Source organism: Elephas maximus, chromosome X (assembly GCF_024166365.1).
Source record: "Elephas maximus indicus isolate mEleMax1 chromosome X, mEleMax1 primary haplotype, whole genome shotgun sequence".
Lineage (NCBI taxonomy): Eukaryota > Metazoa > Chordata > Mammalia > Proboscidea > Elephantidae > Elephas > Elephas maximus.
Genome location: NC_064846.1, coordinates 38,275,092 through 38,293,763, shown reverse-complemented (window position 1 = coordinate 38,293,763; position 18,672 = coordinate 38,275,092). Strand labels below are relative to the sequence as shown.

Below are 18,672 nucleotides of genomic sequence, written 5' to 3'. Positions count from 1 at the left end.
CTTTCAATTAGCAGCCAAGTGCTTAACCACTGCACCACCAGGACTCCTTTCAATAAAACATAGAGGATCTTTTATGAGATTTTTACCTAAGGGACCAGAGTTTTTAGCTATATGCTGTTGGTGTCCTTTATGAACTCAGAAGGGTGTCTCTAACTGGATTGAAGGAGATGTGACTTTCGAAAGAAGGACATCATTCTTTCATCCCAGATATTTTCCTGTATATGCCCTTTCCTACCTCCATTTACAGAAAAGGAGAAAGCATTAGTGAGAAGGGTATAGATTGAAAAAGCCAAATGGAGTGGCTGAGCAACACTGGTCAATCCAGGACTCCAGCCACCCCAGGCCAAAACCAAAGAGAGAAAGGCGACTGATAGTCTCACACCCAAGTCATCAGGGCTCATTGGATCAAGGGTTAAAGCTTACTTAATGTTGACTCATCATGACTGTGATTACATAAAGCCAAAATAAGAGCTCCTTGTTTATTGCCATTCCTGGAAAGTCTTCCATTTGTTTTCATCTTCCTGCAGACCAAGGCAGTGGTCTAATTCAATCCAAGATACTCTTCGGTTAAATTACACAGAGATTACAAATAAAAGTTTTGTGCTGAAGGAACAGCATTCCCAGCCCTCTCTACCCCTTTTGAAAAAAATTTTTTTAAATTGTTGCTTTATGTTTAGTGTCTGGAGGAAGGCGAACTGATTATAACAGTCTTATTCATGGATAGCAGGCCAGAACTATCATGGTGACAGGAAATCATGCCTCCCCTCTCCCTACCCTCCCATCTCCCAATCCCCCACACACCTCCACTCCCACCTCCTGACACCCTTTGTTTTTTTCCTCACAATGTTCAAATTCTCAAGGCCTTTTCTGGAAGTTAATGACAAGTTGTAACTCTTATTTTTCTAATCAGTGCTGCCATTACTGTTCATTTCATTAGGTGCTCACTCAATCTATGTCAGGCAGTTCCTAAGATGGCACTCAGCCAGCACCCAGGGGCTCCTGTTCCAGCTGAAGACTCCTTAAAAGGCAGATGACATAATCGTTTGGGGAACGTTATTATAAACTTATTGTATAATGTTTACAGCAAATGTCAACAAGTGCATATGTACGTGGCGATGGGGCAGGGGAGGCCTGAGAGAGTGGCTGGCCTGTTTGCTTGGGGATTTAGAAATAAGGGTAATATTTCTCAGTTCTACAGGCTTTGACAGTTCATAAAATGTTTTCATAAACATTATTTTATTCCATAAAACATGCATGCAAGGTTTTATTCTGAAGCTTTAGCCCCAAGGATCAGTATCTCAAGGTTCAGCTCAGGCAGGCTGTCTTCCTGGAAGACTTCTTTCTCCTTTCCTCCCATAAGATGCCTTTCCTTTTTATCCCACAATTCCTTGTTCTTGCCCTTAAGATAGCCCTTCATACTGGCTGCAGCTCTTTGTTGGCAAGGCCTGCTATTAATGAGTGTCTAGCATAATTCCTGTGTGTGTGTATTTCCTCCCCTATGCATCTGTCAGTTTGTTGCACTGTGGGGGCTTGTGTGTTGCTGTGATGCTAGAAACTATGCCACCGGTATTCAAATACCAGCAGGGTCACCCATGGTGGACAGGTTTCAGCTGAGCTTCCAGATTAAGATAGACTAGGAAAAAGGACCCCACGGTCTACTTCTGAAAAGAATCAGCCAGTGAAAACTTTATGAATAGCAGCTGAACATTGTCTGATATAGTGCCAGAAGATGAGCTCCTCAGGTTGGAAGGCACTCAAAATAAGACTGGAGAAGAGCTGCCTCCTCAAAGTAGAGTTGACCTTAATGACACGGATGGGGTCAAGCTTTCGAGGCCTTCAGTTGCTGATGTGGGATGACTTAAAATGAGAAGAAACAGCTGCAAACATTTATTAATAATCAGAATGTGGAATGTACGAAGTATGAATCTAGGAAAATAGGAAGTATCAAAAATAAAATGAAACTCTTGAAGATAGATATCTGAGGCATTAGTGAGCTGAAATGGACTGGTACTAGCCATTGAGAATTGGAAAATCATATGGTTTACTACACCAAGAATGACAAATTTGAGAGGAATGGTGTCACATTCATCATGAAAAAGAACATTTCAAGATCTATCCTATATGCCTACAAGGAAGACCAGTTAATACAACTATTATTCAAATTTACCCACCAACCACTAAGGCCAAAGATGAGAAAATTGAAGATTTTTACCAACTTCTGCAGTCTAAAATTGATCTAACATGCAATCAGGATGCATCTATAATTACTGGAGATTGGAATGCAAAAGTTGGAAACAAAGAAGAAGGATTGGTACTTGAAAAATACCACCTTGGTAACAGAAACAATGCTGGACATCACATGATTGAATTTTGCAAGACCAAAGACTTCTTCATTGCAAATACCTTTTTCACCAACATAAACACTGACTGTACACATGGGCCTCACCAGATGGAATACACAGGAATCAAATTGACTACATCTGTGGAAAGAGATGATGGAAAAGCTCAATATCATCAGTCAGGACAAGGCCAGGGGCCAACTGCAGAACAGACAATCAATTGCTCATATGCAAGTTCAAGTGAAAAATGAAGAAAATTAGAACAAGTCCATGAGAGCCAAAGTACGACCTTGAGTATATCTGACCTGAATTTAGAGACCATCTCAAGAAGAGATTTGACACGTTGAACACTAATGACTGAAGGCCAGAAGAGTTGTGGAATGACATCAAGTACATCATACATGAAGAAAGGAAGATGTCATTAAAAAGACAGGAGAGAAAGAAAAGACCTAAATGGATGTCAGAACAGACTCTGAAACTTGCTCTTGAACATTGAGTAGCTAACACAAAAAGAAAAAAATGATGAAGTAAAAGAGCTGAACAGAAGATTTCAAAGGGTAGCTTAAGAGGACAAAGTAAAATATGATAATGACATGTGCAAAGACCTGGAGATAGAAAACCAAAAGGGAAGAACATGCTCAGCATCTGTCAAGCTGAAACAACTGAAGAAAAAAATTCAAGCCTCGAGTTGCAACAGTGAAGGATTCTATGGGGAAAATATTAAATGGTGCAGGAAGCATCAAAAGAAGATCGAAGGAATACACAGAGTCACTGTACCAAAAAGAATTGGTCGACATTCAAACATTTCAGGAGGTAACATATGATTGGGAACCCAGGGTACTGAAGGAAGAAGTCCACGCTGCACTGAAGGTATTGATGAAAAACAAGGCTCTGGGAACTGACGGAATATCAACTGAGATGTTTCCAACCGATGAATGCAGCGCTGGAAGTGCTCAATTGTCTATGCCAAGAAATTTGGAAGACAGCTACCTGGCCAACCGACTGGAAGAGATCCATATTTATGCCTATTCCCAAGAAAGGTGATCCAACCAAATGCAGAAATGATCCAAAAATATCATTACTATCAAAGGCAAGCAAAACTTTGCTGAAGATCATTCAAAAGCGGCTGTAGCAGTATGTTGACAGGGAGCTTCCAGAAAACCAGGCCGGACTTAGAAGAGGACGAGGAATAAAGGATATCACTGCTGATGTTAGATGGATCCTGGCTGAAAGCAAGAGAATACCAGAAAGATGTTTACCTGTGTTTTATTGACTATGCGAAGGCGTTCAACTGTGTGGATCATAACAAATTATGGATAACATTGTGAAGAATGGAAATTCCAGAACACTTAATTGTGCTCATGAGGAACCTGTACATAGATGAAGAGGCAGTCATTCGAACAGAACAAGGGGATACTGTGTGGTTTAAGTGAGGAAAAGTGTGCATCAGGGCGGTGGTATCCTTTCACCATACTTATTCAATCTGTATGCTGAGCAAATAGTCCAAGAAACTGGACTATATGAAGAAGAACAGGGCATCAGGATTGGAGGAAGACTCATTAACAGCCTGCAATATGCAGATGACACAGCCTTGCTTGCTGAAAGTGAAGAGGACTTGAAGCACTTACTGATGAAGATCAAAGACCACAGCCTTCAGTATGGATTACACCTCAACATAAAGAAAACAAAAATCCTCCGGACTGGACCAATAAGCAACATCATGATAAACAGAGAGGAGACTGAGGTTGTCAAGGATTTCATTTTACTTGCATCCACAATCAACATCCTTGGAAACAGTAGTCAAGAAATCAAAGGATGGATTGCATTGGGCGAATCTGCAGCAAAAGACCTCTTTAAAGCACTGCAAAGCAAAGATGTCACCTTGAGGACTAAGGTGCGCCTGACTCAAGCTAGGGTGTTTTCAATAGCCTCTAATGCATGAGAAAGCTGGACAATGAATAAGGATGACTGAAGAAGAATTGATGCCTTTGAATTGCGGTGTTGGCGAAGAATATTGAATACACCATGGACTGCCAAACGAAGGAAAAAATCTGTCTTGGAAGAAGTACAACCAGAATGCTCCTTAGAAGCAAGGATGGCGAGATTACGTTGCGCATACTTTGGACATGTTGTCACGAGAGATCAGTCTCTGGAGAAGGACATCATGCTTTGTAAAGTAGAGGGTCAGTGAAAAAGAGGAAGATCATCAATGAGATGGGTTGACACAGTGGCTGCAACAATGGGCTCAAGCATGACAACAACTGTAGGGATGGTGCAGGACCAGGCACTGTTTCATTCTGTTGTGTTTGGGGTGGCTATGAGTTGGAACCGACTTGATGGCACCTAACAACAACAAGCATAGTTCCTGGAAGAGGTTAATAAATATTTACTGAACTTGAGGGTTTTAATTCCAAGAGTGGGGCCTTTGTTTCAGATAGGTTAAACATTCCCATGCCTTTGGGCAGGGTGTAGGCTAGGCATATCATCAACATTTTATGCCATATGTTTTGCAACTGACTTCAGATTATACATTGGCTTAATTCAACCAAAATACACCAGTTAATGGCAGGGTTTCATTATCCATCCAGACAGGACTCTTAGGGGGAAAGTGGTGGCATAATAATGGTTCCCCAACAATGTCCACATCCTCACCCTTGAAACCTGTAAATATGTTACCTTATGTGGCAAAAGCGATTTTGCAGATGTGATTAAATCAAGGGCTTTTGAGCTGGGGAGATTATTCTGGCCCAACCTAATCACAAGGGTCTTTATCAGGGAAACAGGGATGCAGGAGGGTCAGACTCAGAGAAGGAAATGCGACAAAGGAAGCAGAGGTCTGAATGACGAGGCCATGAGTCAAAGAATGCAGAAGCTGGGAAAAGCAGGGTAACAGATTTTCCTCCAGAATCTCCAGAAGGAACTCAGCCCTTCAGACACTGATTTCAGCCCAACGAAAACCACTTCAGATAACTGACCCCCAGGAATGTAAAATAATAAATTTGTGCTGCCTTATGCTACTAAATGTGCGTAACTTGTCACCGCAGCAATAGGAAACTAATGTGGAGCTCCTGTTTTCCTCCATCACAACCTCACTGACCCTCCTACCAAAGAAAACCCAAATACACTGCCATGGAGTCAACTCTGAAGGAGAGAGTAGAAGTGCCCTATAGGATTTCCAAGGCTGTGCCACACAGCGGTGTCACTAGGGTTGCTGTCAGCCAGTGCGGTAGCTTGTGGTGTCGTCCCCCCCATGCTAATCACCACAACATTGTAGCTAAAACAAAAGACAATTTGACAAAATCAGTGAGTATAAAAACACAAGCACCAACTGAAAGCAACAGCGCAAGCAGGTGCAGATGAAAGGACATGATTCCAAGTCCTGTTGTTACTGGGTAATAATGACAGCTCTGACCTGAGCACATCAGAAGTTCCAAAAGTAAATTAGCGTAGAGTTTTAGCCTTGTAGGTATATTGATACATGTAAACTGGGCTTATGAAAATGTTTTTGTTGTTATAACTAACTACAGGGATTTTTTTTTAATAATTTTTATTGAGCTTTAAGTGAATGTTTACAAATCAAGTCAGTCTGTCACGTATAAGCTCATATACACCTTACTCCATACTCCCACTTACTCTCCCCCTAATGAGTCAGCCCTTCCAGTCTCTCCTTTCGTGACAATTTTGTCAGCTTCCAACCCTCTCTATCCTCCCATCCCCCCACCAGACAGGAGATGCCAACACAGTCTCAAGTGTCCACCTGATACAATTAGCACACTCTTCATCAGCATCTCTCTCCTACCCACTGTCCAGTCCCTTTCATGTCTGATGAGTTGTCTTCGGGGATGGTTCCTGTCCTGGGCCAACAGAAGGTTTGGGGACCATGACCGCCGGGATTCTTCTAGTCACAGTTAGACCATTAAGTATGGTCTTTTTATGGGAATTTGGGGTCTGCATCCCACTGTTCTCCTGCTCCCTCAGGGGTTCTCTGTTGTGCTCCCTGTCAGGGCAGTCATCGATTGTGGCCGGGCACCAACTAGTTCTTCTGGTCTCAGAATGATGTAGGTCTCTGGTTCATGTGGCCCTTTCTGTCTCTTGGGCTCTTAGTTGTCGTGTGACCTTGGTGTTCTTCATTTTCCTTTGCTCCAGGTGGGTTGAGACCAATTGATGCATCTTAGATGGCCGCTTGTTAGCATTTAAGACCCCAGATGCCACATTTCAAAGTAGGATGCAGAATGTTTTCATAATAGTATTATTTTGCCAATTGACTTAGAAGTCCCCTTAAGCCATAGTCCCCAAACCCCCGCCCTTGCTTCGCTGACCTTTGAAGCATTTCTGCTAAGTCACCGCACAAAATTTTATAGACAGCAATTTTGGTGTCTGCCCATGACAGTGTCACCTGGTGAGGTCCACACCCTCCGCACCCCCTAGTAATGCCACTGCTGCCACATCATTCTCCACCCTTTCAGTTAGCTGCCCAGCACGCTTAACCACTGCGCCACCAGGGCTCCTTCACCGTCCCTCCTAGGCAGCCACTTTCATGAATTCAATGTGTATCCTTCCCACTCACTTTCCCTCCTCTCAGTATACTTCCACGAAAAAGAAACATATAGAAAGTTGGTTGCGCGCTTTTAAAAATGCATATACACGGTATGGTCCTGTCCCTCATATTTAGAAAGTGCTTTTTGTTTCCGGGCTCAACATATGCATTACTAGCTTTCAAATACGCAGTGTTCATCCTTCTCACTTCACCAAACCCGGCCCTGCCAAGTCCCCTCTGTGAGATAGGGCTGGTATTATTAACGTTGGAAACTAGGGCTCAGAGGCCAAGGGCCGGAAGCCACGTCTCCAGACTCTTGGGCCAAGACGCTTTCCTTTTTATATGACAGAGCCTTTGGCACCTCCGAGGCCCCACAAATCTGCACGCAGCGGCGTCTCCGGGGCGCCGACTCCACCGCCCGGAGGGCGGGGACCGAGACAGGCGCCCAGCTGGGCTGCGACGTGGTCGAGGAAGTGCCGTTCTGTCGAAGGACAGACTGCAGAGGGCTGGGGGCGGCCCGGGGCGCCTTGGTGGCAAGGCCAGGTGTCATCTGGGAGCCGCGCGCCCCGCCCCGGGCCGCCAGCGCGCGCCAGCCGGGTTACCTGAGGCCGGTGGGCGGAGCGGCTTCCCATCTGCGCCGGCCCCCAGCCTCCCGGGCGTTGGCGCCGGGAAGTGGGAGCCGGAGACAAGGAGGCGGGGACTGCCTGCTGAGGCTCCAGCCCCGCCAGGCTCTGAGGCGAGGGGCACATGGAGCTGCCGGAGCTGCTCTGCGGGCTATGGGCGCTGCTGCTCTGCGCCGGCGGCTGCGGGGGTGCGGCGCCCACCGGTGAGTGCGGTCCCCGGGCTCTGGGCGCGCGGCTGCCCTGGCGGGACTGGCGGGGGGTGCGGCGGGGAGGCCAGCGAGGGCGCCGCGGGGCCGAGGCCGCAGCTTGTGGGCGCTGGGGCTGCACTCTAGACGCCCGGCTATTGGTATCCGCAGCCTCCCGCGCAGGGTCCGCGGTGCTCGGCGCTCGCGCCAGGCTTCCAACTACGAGGCGCAAGAGCTGCGGGGCTTTCCTGACGCCGGGCGCGGAGGCGGCGGAGGAGGACTTACAGCCGCACTTCCTTTACGCGGCCGGCAAGAGCTGAGGCCCCAGGCGCTCGGGCGCGGGACTGAAACTTGCCCGCAGCGTCGGAAGGCCGTGAGTCAGGACCCTGGATGTCGCCTAGGAGGAGCCCAGGGTAGGGGACGGCGACCGAGGTCCGGGAGAGTCGGGATTTCTTGCCTGTGTCGGCGCTGGTCCTTAGTTGCTAAGGGTGGCCTTTGGGGATGGGAGTTGAAGGGAACCTCTAAGTGTTCTGGTCCTTGCGAGCTGTCAAGTCTGAGGGGCTTGGGCTCCTCTGGCCTCAAAGAAATAAGTTGGGAAACCCGGAGGAGCATCCAGGAGGTGCGGCAACCTGTTTTTTTCTTTAATAACCTTTTTATTTTGGAAGAATTTTAGCTTTACAGAAAAGTTGCAAAAGTAGTACGAAGAGTTCCCATATACCCCTCACCCTGTGCGGCCACTTTAATTAATCAACCCAGCACAGTTGCTCTGAAAAGTTGGGGGCTAATGACCTCCTCAGGGACAACTCCTGGCATGCATGGGCTTCGGGGCACTTGGGGTGACAGTGTTGTTGTTGTGTGCCATAGAGTCGATTCCAACTCATAGCGACCCTGTATGACAGAGTAGAACTTAGAACTGACCCATAGGGCTTCCTAGGGTATAATCTTTACAGGAGCGATGGCCAGGTCTCTTCTCCTGAGGAGCCGTTGGTGGGTTTGGACTGCCAAGCAGTTCCTAATTTTATGGTTTTTATTATTATATTGACACAAGCACCCAGAATTTGCTTACTGCATTTTCACCAGTGTTGTGCTTTGAAACCCAAGTTGAAATGTTGATTACGAAACCTGTGGATTCAGTCAAAAAAAAAATTATGCACAGTCTGTTCGGTGCCAGGCAGTGTTCCAGGGACTGAGGATGTAGCAGCGAGCAAAACAAATCAAGTCTCAGCCCTCGAAGAATTTATATGTTATTGCCAGAATCAGAGAGGGGGAAAAAAAGTAAAAGGTATGTCAGATGGCGCTAAGTACAATGGAGAAATATAAAGCAGGTAAGAGGTTTGCCATTGTAAATAGGATAGGGTGGGAAGACCTCACTGAAAGGGTGGCTTTGAGTAGAGACTGGAGGGAGGTTTGAAGTTAGTCAATAATAACTCAGGTGTTTGCCTTGTTTAATAATGAGCCAGGCTCTATAGGTTTATGTAGAACCTTAGAGTGTACAACATAATCCTTGCCCCCAAGGTACGTCTGGTTTAGTTGGGGAGATCTGATTCCCATAACCATATTGGGAAACTGCAGTCCAGAGAAGGGAAGGGACTTGTCTAAGGTCACCCACCTCATTGTTGTTAGTTGCTGACAAATCCATTCTGACTCATGGCGACCCCGTGTGTACAGAATAGAACTGCTCCATAGGATTTTCACATAGCTGAATGCTGTTGCATAGTCAATACATAGATAAACATCTTTCTGGTATTCTCTGCTTGTGGATCATAGCAAATTAAGGATAACATTATGAACAATGGTAATTTTAGAACACTTAATCGTGCCCATGAGGAGCCTGTACATAGATCAAGAGGGAGTCATTTGAACAGAACAAGGGGATACTGTGTGGTTTAAAGTCAGGAAGAGTGTGCGTCAGGGCTTATATCCTTTCACCATACTTATTCAATCTGTATGCTGAGCAAATAGTCCAAGAAACGGGACTATATGAAGAAGAACGGGGCATCAGGATTGGAGGAAGACTCATTAACAGCCTGCAATATGCAGATGACACAACCTTGCTTGCTGAAAGTGAAGAGGACTGGAAAGACCACAGCCTTCAGTATGGATTACACCTCAACATAAAGAAAACAAAAATCCTCCGGACTGGACCAATGAGCAACATCATGATAAAGGGAGAAAAGATTGAAGTTGTTAAGGATTTCATTTCATTTGGATCCACAGTCAACGCCCATGGAAGCAGTATCAGTGAAGAAACCAAACAGATCTGCTTTAAAAGACCTCTTTAAAGTGTTAAAAAACAAAGGTGTCACTTTGAGGACTAGGGTACGCCTGACCCAAGCTATGCTGTTCTCAGCCGCTTCATATGCTTGTGAAAGATGGACCATGAATAAGGAAGACCGAAGAATTGATGCCTTTGAATTGTGGTGTTGGTGAAGAATATTGAATATACCATGGACTGCCAGAAGAAGGAACAAATCTGTCTTGGAAGAAGTACAGCCAGAAAGCTCCTTAGAAGCAAGGATGGCGAGACTTCATCTCACGTACTTTGGACATGTTATCAGGAGGGATCAGTTCCTGGAGAAGGCCATCATGCTTGGTAAAGTAGAGGGTCAGCGAAAAAGAGGAAGACCCTCAACGAGATGGATTGATACAGTGGCTGCTACAATGGGCTCACATATAGCAATGATTGTGAGGATGGCACAGGACCAGGCAGTATCTTGTTTTGTTGTACTTAGGGTCGTTATGAATTGGAACCGACTCGATGGCACGTAAGAGCAACAGCAACATAGGGTTTTCAAGCTGTGATCTTTCTGAAAGATTGCCAGGGTTGTCTTCCAAGGCACCTCTGGGTGAGTTTGAACCACCAACCTTTTGGCTAGTGGTCAAGCGCTTCACCATTTGTGCCACCCAGAGACTTGTTATGTGCTGTCAAGTCACTTCCAACTCATAACAACCCTATATGACAAACTGCCCCATAGGGTTTCCTAGGCACCTGAGTTTTACAGTGCCACTCCAGCACCCTCCCTCCCACAACACATCCTCCCACACACACCTGGAACAATACTGGGCCTTCTAGACATTACTGGGAACTGCCAACTTCTTCAGTTTTGTCACAGCAGTTTGGTGATAACGCAGTTGCGTAGAATACAGAAACTTTTTTTTTTCCACATTAGAAATATTGAGAGAATTGCATTGAGGTACAAGGAGACTTGAGTTTTAACTGATTCTGACATTACCAGTCGTGCGACTCTGAGCCATTCATTTCCCTTCCTGTGCCACAGTTATCTATGGAATGAGGTTGAAGTCCATGAGTACTAAGGACTCTTCCCACTCTAATCCTCTGTGAGTGTTTATGGAAATGATTTGGCTACCAGCCAAGTTTATTTTAGTCTTTTTAGCTCAGTAGCCCAGGTGGTGGCACACCTTAATAACAACTAGCATTTATATAGTGTTTGTGCCGGGCAATGATCTAAGTGCTTTACTTGTACTGTTGCACTTCATCCTTCCAAACAACCTGTGTTGTAGGTGCTATCATTAGTCCCATTTTGTATGTGAGGAAGCTGAGGCACATTGAGGCTAAGACCCTTGCCCAGAGTTGCAGAGCTGCTAAAGAGGAACCAGGCTTCCAATCTAGCAGCCTGATTCCAGAGACCATCCCCTTAACCACTGTATTCATTGCCTGTTTCTATGGAAATGAGAGCAGTCAATGCCTGGGAGAGGGGCTGGGCGCTTCCCGAGATAGTAGGACCTGACTGGATGGGACACATGAAAGTATGTATAGGACATTTGTTAAGAAGTAAATGCTCATATATTAGAGACTTGCTTTATAATTACTGGACTGTGTCATCTAAACAATAAACACTATAGATGCTTAGAAGAGAGGAAACTGAAAGCTGGTAGTTTCCTGGAGGGAAACCTTCAGATCAAAAGTAGGTGAAGAAGAAGTCATTCCCAGTGAGGAGAGTAGTAGGAGCAGAGACTAATAAGTGGGGGTGAGAGTTCCTCTTTGTGGTCAGCAGGAGCCCAGCTTGGCAGGAGGGTGTGTATGCAAAATCCATCCAGGCAGAATTGTTTCATTTGCTTTTAAAGGCCCTGAGTCAGGTACAGTGTGAGGGAAATGACGCTGGAGAAATGAGCCAGGAGAATTGGCTGGGTAGGGGAGTCACGGGAGTGTGCAACTCCTTAGGGTTCTAGGGTTGAAAGGTATGTTGTAAACACCTCCAATCCAGGACCATGACTTACTAGTTAGTGTCTGCCTGCCTGCATTAACATGCTTGGGGTGATTAAGGATGATGTTGCAACTAAAAATGGACAGGAGTTGATGATTGAGGAGATATGAGGGAGGGAGATGGATGATTCACGTATGACTCTTGTGATTTCCTTAACTGTTCCCCGAAATGTGCATGCCTCTGCCAACTCCTTGTGGTTAGACCAACCAAAAAACCAAACCCACAGCTGCTGAGTTGATTCCAACTCACAGTGACCCCATAGGACAGAGTAGAACTGCCCCGAAGGGTTTCCAAGGAGTGGCTGGTAGATTCAAACTGCTGACCTTTTAGTTTGCAGCTGAGTTCTTAACCACTGTGCCGTCAGGACTCCTTTTATTGTATAAGAGGTAGAAATTTTTTAAGAGAAATGCAAGGAAATATTTTTCTTTTTTTTTTTTATTGTGCTTTAAGTGGAAGTTTACGAATCAAGTCAGTCTGTCGTACAAAAATTTTTATACACCTTGCTATGTACTCCTAGTTGCTCTCCCCCTAATGAGACAGCACACTCCTTCCCTTCACTCTGTTTTCGTGTCCATGTGGCCAGCTTCTGAACCCCTCCGCCCTCTCATCTCCCTTCCAGACAGGAGATGTCAACAAGTCTAAAGTGTCTACTTGACCCAAGAAGCCCATTCTTCACTAGCATCTTTTTCTATCCCATTGTCCAGTCCAATCCCTGTCTGAAGAGTTGGCTTTGGGAATGGTTCCTGTACTGGGCTAACAGAAGGTCTGGGGACCGTGAACTCCGGGGTCCTTCTAGTCTCAGTCAGACCATTAAGTCTGGTCTTTTTACAAGAATTTGAGGTCTGCATCCCTCTGCTCTCCGCTCCATCAGGCGTTCTCTGTTGTGTTCCCTGTCAGGGAAGGAACTATTAGGAAAAAAAAAAGGGAGGGGGAGGGTTGGCAGATACCCACAAATGGCCTAAAATGCAAACCAGTTAGAAGATCTAACTAAAGGACACTTCACAACAGATGGAAAAAAACTATACCCATCTGAGAGATTGGAAATCACGTGTTCTATGACAAATGTGTCATTTGCCATGGAGTCGATTATGACTCAGTGACCCTATAGGACAGAGTAGAACTGCCCCATATCGTATCATACACGGTAATCCTTCCGGGAGTAGATCACCATGGAGCGGCAGGTGGGTTTAAGCCGCTACCTATTTAGCAGCTGTGTACTTAAATTAACAGGCTTGATGATTGTGCCACCAGGCTCCCTCCGATGACTTAAAATACTGAGGTTAAAAATAGTTTTAAAAAGGTTTTACATTGGTTTGAAAATCAGGGTACAATTTAAGTAAGGTAATATGTTATTATCAGGGCTTTCATATTTGTATGTGTGTGTGTGTGCTTTAGGTGAAAGTTTACAGAGCAAATTCGTTTCTCATTCAACAATTTATACACAAATTGTTTTGTGATATTGGTTGCAATCCCTGCAATGTGTCAGCACTCCTCCCCGTCCCTTTCAACCCCAGGTTCTCTGTGTCCATTCATCCAGGTTTTCTGTCCCTTATAGGCCTGTCTCATCTTTGGCTGAAAAGTGGACCTTGGGAGTGGTTTCAGTTCTGAGTTAGCAGGGTGTTGGGGGGCCATAGTCTCGGAGGTTCCTCCAGTCCCTGTCAGACCAGTAAGTCTGGTCTTTTTTGTGTGTGTGTGAATTTGTATTTTGTTCTACATTTTTCTCCCGCTCTGTCCTAGACCCTCTATTGTAATCCCTGTCAGAGTGGTTGGTGGTGGTAGCCGGACATCATCTAACTGCTCTGGGCTCAGGCTGGTGGAGGCTGTGGTTCCTGTGGTCCATTAGTCCTTTGGACTAAGATTTCCCTTATGTCTTTGGTTTTCTTCATTCTCCTTTGCTCCAGACAGGATAGGACCAATAGATGTATCTTAGACGGCTGCTTTAAAGCTTTTAAGGCCCCAGACGCTACTCACCAAAGTTGGATGTAGAACAGTGGCTTTAATTTTTGTTTGGGAGTGGAAGGTAGGTAGGTGGGTGAAGTATCAGGAAGAGTTAAACCAGTTATCCTGGGCGCAGTGGTGTTCAGTGATAGAATTCTCCTCTTCCATGTGGGAGACCTAGGTTAGGTTCCTGGCCAATGTACCTCAAGCACAGCCACCACCTGTCTGTCAGTGGAGGCTCGCTTATTGCTGTGATGCTGAACAGGTTTCAGTGGAGTGTCCAGACTGACAGACTAGGAAGAAAGGCCTGGCAATCTGCTTCCAAAAATCAGCCAGTGAAAACCCCGTGGATCACAACGGTCTGATCCTGTTGTGCATGGGGTTGCCATGAGTCAGGGGCAAACTCGAAGGCAACTAACAACATCCCAGATTTTTCCTACAGTGTGTTTCCAGAAACTGCAGAATGTGGCAGATAATCCTAAAGTAGATTGTAGTCTCCCATAGTAACAAAGTCTTTTTGGAGGCACTATACCTGATACATGATTTGTCTTCAAAAATATCAATGACGTGATGTTAGAAAAGCCGAGCTGGAATAGTTGTACACTCCTGTAGATGCTTAAAATCCCAATGGTAGCACACTTGACTGAGCCATTGGGGCTCCTTGGCTCTGTCATTGTTGTGTGCCAGGATGTCGATTCAGACTCATAGCAACCCTATAGGACAGAGTAGAACTGCCCCATCGGGTTTCCAAGGCTGTAAATCTTTCCGGGAGCAGATTGCCGGGTCTTTTCTCCCGCAGAGCTACTGGAGGGTTCAAACTACTGACCTTTTGGTTAGCAGCCATGTGCTTAACCACTGTGCAACCAGGACCTTGGCTCTGAATTTTAATGAAGTATAATAGGAATTCCCTGCTTCTACAAGGCTTTGTCCTGTTATGGGCTGCTTCTTCCCACAATGGGGCCTTTGTCTACCTTGGGAAAAAGCTTTTGGTAGCAGTTGGGGGAGGGGCCCTGGTGGTGCAGTGGTTAAATGCTTGGCTGCTAACCAAATGGTAGGTGGTTCAAAACCACCAACCGCTCTGCGGGAAAGACGTGGCAGTCTGCTTCTGTAAAGATTACAACCTAGAAAACCCTGTGGGGCAGTTCTGCTTTATCACATGGCGTCACCGTGAGTTGGAATCAACACGACGGCACCTGACAACAACAGCAGCAGCAGCAGCGGGGGGAGATGGAATGAAGGTTGACGGTTGAAGACCTTTGTAGGCAGGCAGACCAAGTAGCTGCTATGTATAAAATTGACTACTAGGGAAACCCAAACTATTTAGTGCCTATGGGGTTGATGTTTTGGGACAAATGGAACTCGTTTGCTTAAAGAGTAAAGTAACGGCACAGGTAACAAAACAAGTATTGCAGATTGTGTAAGAGGCCCTAGTGCACTCCAAACGGCATAAAATACAACTCTGCTTTGGTAAAATAATATGTTAACTGTACTCCGATTAAGTTTGCCACTTTCGACAGTCTTTGGGGGATGATTTAAAAAATTATTTTAGTAAACCTTACTTGCAAGTAGTACATAAAGTTCCTGTACACCCCTCACCCAGTGTCTGGGGGATGACTTTGCTAGTCCTCATCTCAGGAGAAGTTCTCAGCAAAAGAAAGGATGTTTCCTTTTTTCCCCCTCCATGCATTTCCGTGTATTTGGCAGGCATGTAAAAACTCCTTCCTCTGATATTAGAACTGGGTCCAAAATAATAGATTCAGTAAATGTCTGGTGGAGGTTGTGATGGGGCTTCTCCAGCTGAAATACATTTTTCAAAGCACAATTTCACCTCTTTCCCGTCTGTCTTCACATTAGCCAAAGCCATGGTTGGAGCTGTTTAGTGTCAGACCTCAGGGGAACAACAAGGGCTGTTAAGTCCCTTTCTCAGTAATTCTTTGGAAAAAGTATAAAAACAATTACCAGGTCACGTTAGTGAGCACGATTAAAGATGAACTTCTTAAACTCATAGAAGCGCTGAGATTGAAGTGTCTATATTGAGTGAGATATGCTAGTACATAGCGACCCTATAGGACAGAGTAGAACTTGCACCATAGGGTTTCCAAGGAGCGGTTGGTGGTTTTGAACTGCAAACATTTTAGTTAGCAGTGGTAGCACACAGTAGCTCTTAACCACTGTGCTGCCAGGGCCCCAAGAATATACTCTTCTGTATGCGCTTGTCTGTAAACCCTGGTGATGTCGTGGTTAAGAGCTATGGCTGCTAACCAAGAGGTTGGCAGTTCAAATCCACCAGGCACTCCTTGGAAACTCTATGGGGCAGTTCTACTCTGTCCTATAGGGTCGTTATGAGTCAGAATCGACTTGATGGCAATGGGAAATGCTCCTGTCTAAGGAACCCTGGTGGTGCAAAATGGGTGAGCTTGTCTGCTTACTGAAAGGTTGGTGGTTTGAGCCCAACCAGCAGCTCTATGGGAGAAAGACCTTGAGGATCTGCTTCCATAAAGATTACAACCAAGAAAATCCTATGGGCAAATCTACTCTGTCACATGGGGTCGCTATCTGTAAAAAAAAAAAAAAAAAATCTGTAAGATGGGGCTAATTAATAATAGTCCCTATCTCATAGGGTTGTTATGAGGATTAAATGTATAAATATGTGTAGAGTACTTAGAATAGTGCCTGGCTCAATAAATGTTAGATATTGTTCTTTTTGGCCTCTAGGACTTGGGGGAATGGATTAAATGAGCCATTAAAAACACTGGCTGATGCTGACAAAAACATATTTCTTATGCTTGATTGGAACAGAAACTCAGCCACCTGTGACCAATTTGAGTGTTTCTGTTGAAAACCTCTGCACAATAATATGGACATGGAACCCTCCTGAGGGAGCAAGCCCGAACTGTAGTCTATCGTATTTTAGTCATTTTGGCAACAAACAGGATAAGGTAAGTTTTCTTATCATTAATGAAAAAGTGAACCCTATGAATTGGAGCCAAGAACAAGCCAAATTCTAATTTTACTTCAACATGGGAATTTATTTTGTAGTGTGCTCAGATTTTAATTGGGGGAAAATTATAGAATCAACTGTTGACGAAATGGAACATTTAAAAATGTTTGCTAATTATTTGGTAATTAAATGTAATTTAGATTTCTCTGATAGGAAATACCAGATATCTTTAACTATTAGGCACTCAATAAATAATTGACAGTATGTTAAAATCTGTTCCTATGTTCATGCCTGTAGCTGTATCATTTGTATCGAACACTTTCAATTTCTCAAAGACGTTTCACATGTACCATATTGCTCATCACATGTACAGATAGATATGCAAGACCTATATGATGCCAAAGTAAATGGCCATATGGAAAGTGAAAAAATAAGATGTTGGTTGCAGGTGGGGTTGAAAAGAAGTTACCCTAATGTCTGAGGAAAAATGAGGGGAACATTTAACTTTTCTAGTCAGATGCACTCAATCCATTTGAGTAAATTTTTGTTAACAAGATTGGATAATTCCAGGTTCTTACCTCAACAGATTTTTCTTTTGATCCTTATTGGCTTGTAGCCCCCTATAACTGACAGGTTCTTTAGAGCATCAGATCATTTGCCCAAAGCTGTTTTATGTTTTATATTTTCTTTAATTTTGTGTGTGGAGGGATGATGGGGGATGTTTGGGGTTGAATTTTTGACTTCAAGGTTGTTCTCAAAATTAGGTTCAGGATTTTGAGGCAGCGTAATGAGAAGTTGTTATTAGTGACAATACTTTGGATTAATGAGTTGTGAATTTACCATGTTCACACAGCTTTGGAGGCAGGAAGAGTCAGGAGAACTAGGTTCCAGCTGGGGCAACTTACACAACCTCTGTGAGTCATAGTTTTCTCTTGCATAAAGTGTAGCCCACTCACGTTCCTGGGTTGCTGGGACAGGGAAAATAACATAAATGAGGATGAGATAGGCTTTTCCTCTAGAGGGAAACTTGCTAATCTGCTTTCCATGCCCCTTTCCTGCTGAGGTGTTAATTAATGCTTAGGTGTTAATTGATAAAGAATTGAAGCATTAATGAAGTATTTGCATTTTAAAAGAAGACCTCAAAAGGTGGAAATTTGCAGTATTTCTAGCGGTGAGACTGGTTGAATTCCCCTTTTCACATGGTGATGAAGAGTGCCTCTGGGTCAATGGCATCTCTAGGGTTGGTGTCACCCCCCCCCATGGACCTCCTCCCGTACCAGACCATAGAGAATACTTAGCAATGTTTTTTGTACTGATGTTGCTTGTAAATCATAATTCCCATATATCACTCATTCTTTTCTGTTAATTGCTACTTTATTCTCAAAAAAGTTATTGATAGTAGGTTCACAAATACTAATTACCACAGTATTGTAGCTAAAACACCAGGCAATTTGACAAAATCAGCATCTATAAAAAACACCGGCAGCACCAAAAACAACAGTACGTGCTTGTAGCCTGTACAGACAAAACCATGTGATTCGAAGCATCATTATAATTGGGTAATAATGACAGCTCTGACCAGAGTGCATTAAAACCAAATCAAAACAAACCCGTTGCCCTTGAGTCAATTTGGACTGCTAGCGACCCTATAGGACAGAGTAGAACTCCATAGGGCTTCCAAGGAGCAGCTGGTGGATTTGAACTGCTGATCTTTTGGTTTGTAGCTGTAGAAGGTTCAAAAAATAAATTAGCACACAGTTTAAGCCTTGTAGGTATATTGATGCATGTAAGCTGGGTGTACAAAAAATGTTTTTTGTTATAACTACAGGGATTTTTTAAAAATAATTTTTATTGTGCTTTAAGTGAAAGTTTACAAATCAAGT

At 44.4% G+C, this 18,672-nt stretch overlaps 1 protein-coding gene across 2 annotated transcripts in view; it reads left to right on the top strand.

Annotated features, from left to right (window-relative positions):
- The first annotated feature begins 7,315 nt into the window (after positions 1-7,315).
- Positions 7,316-18,672, top strand: part of IL13RA1 (interleukin 13 receptor subunit alpha 1) — a 68,331-nt gene continuing 56,974 nt past the window's right edge. The window contains exons 1-2 of one of the 2 annotated variants that reach the window (XM_049871229.1): positions 7,316-7,702; positions 16,648-16,787. In XM_049871229.1, the coding sequence (XP_049727186.1) occupies positions 7,624-7,702; positions 16,648-16,787 (219 nt within the window). In that variant the 5' untranslated portion in view covers positions 7,316-7,623. The remainder of the gene's footprint in view (positions 7,703-16,647; positions 16,788-18,672) is intronic. The other variant, XM_049871228.1, reaches the window with a different exon arrangement.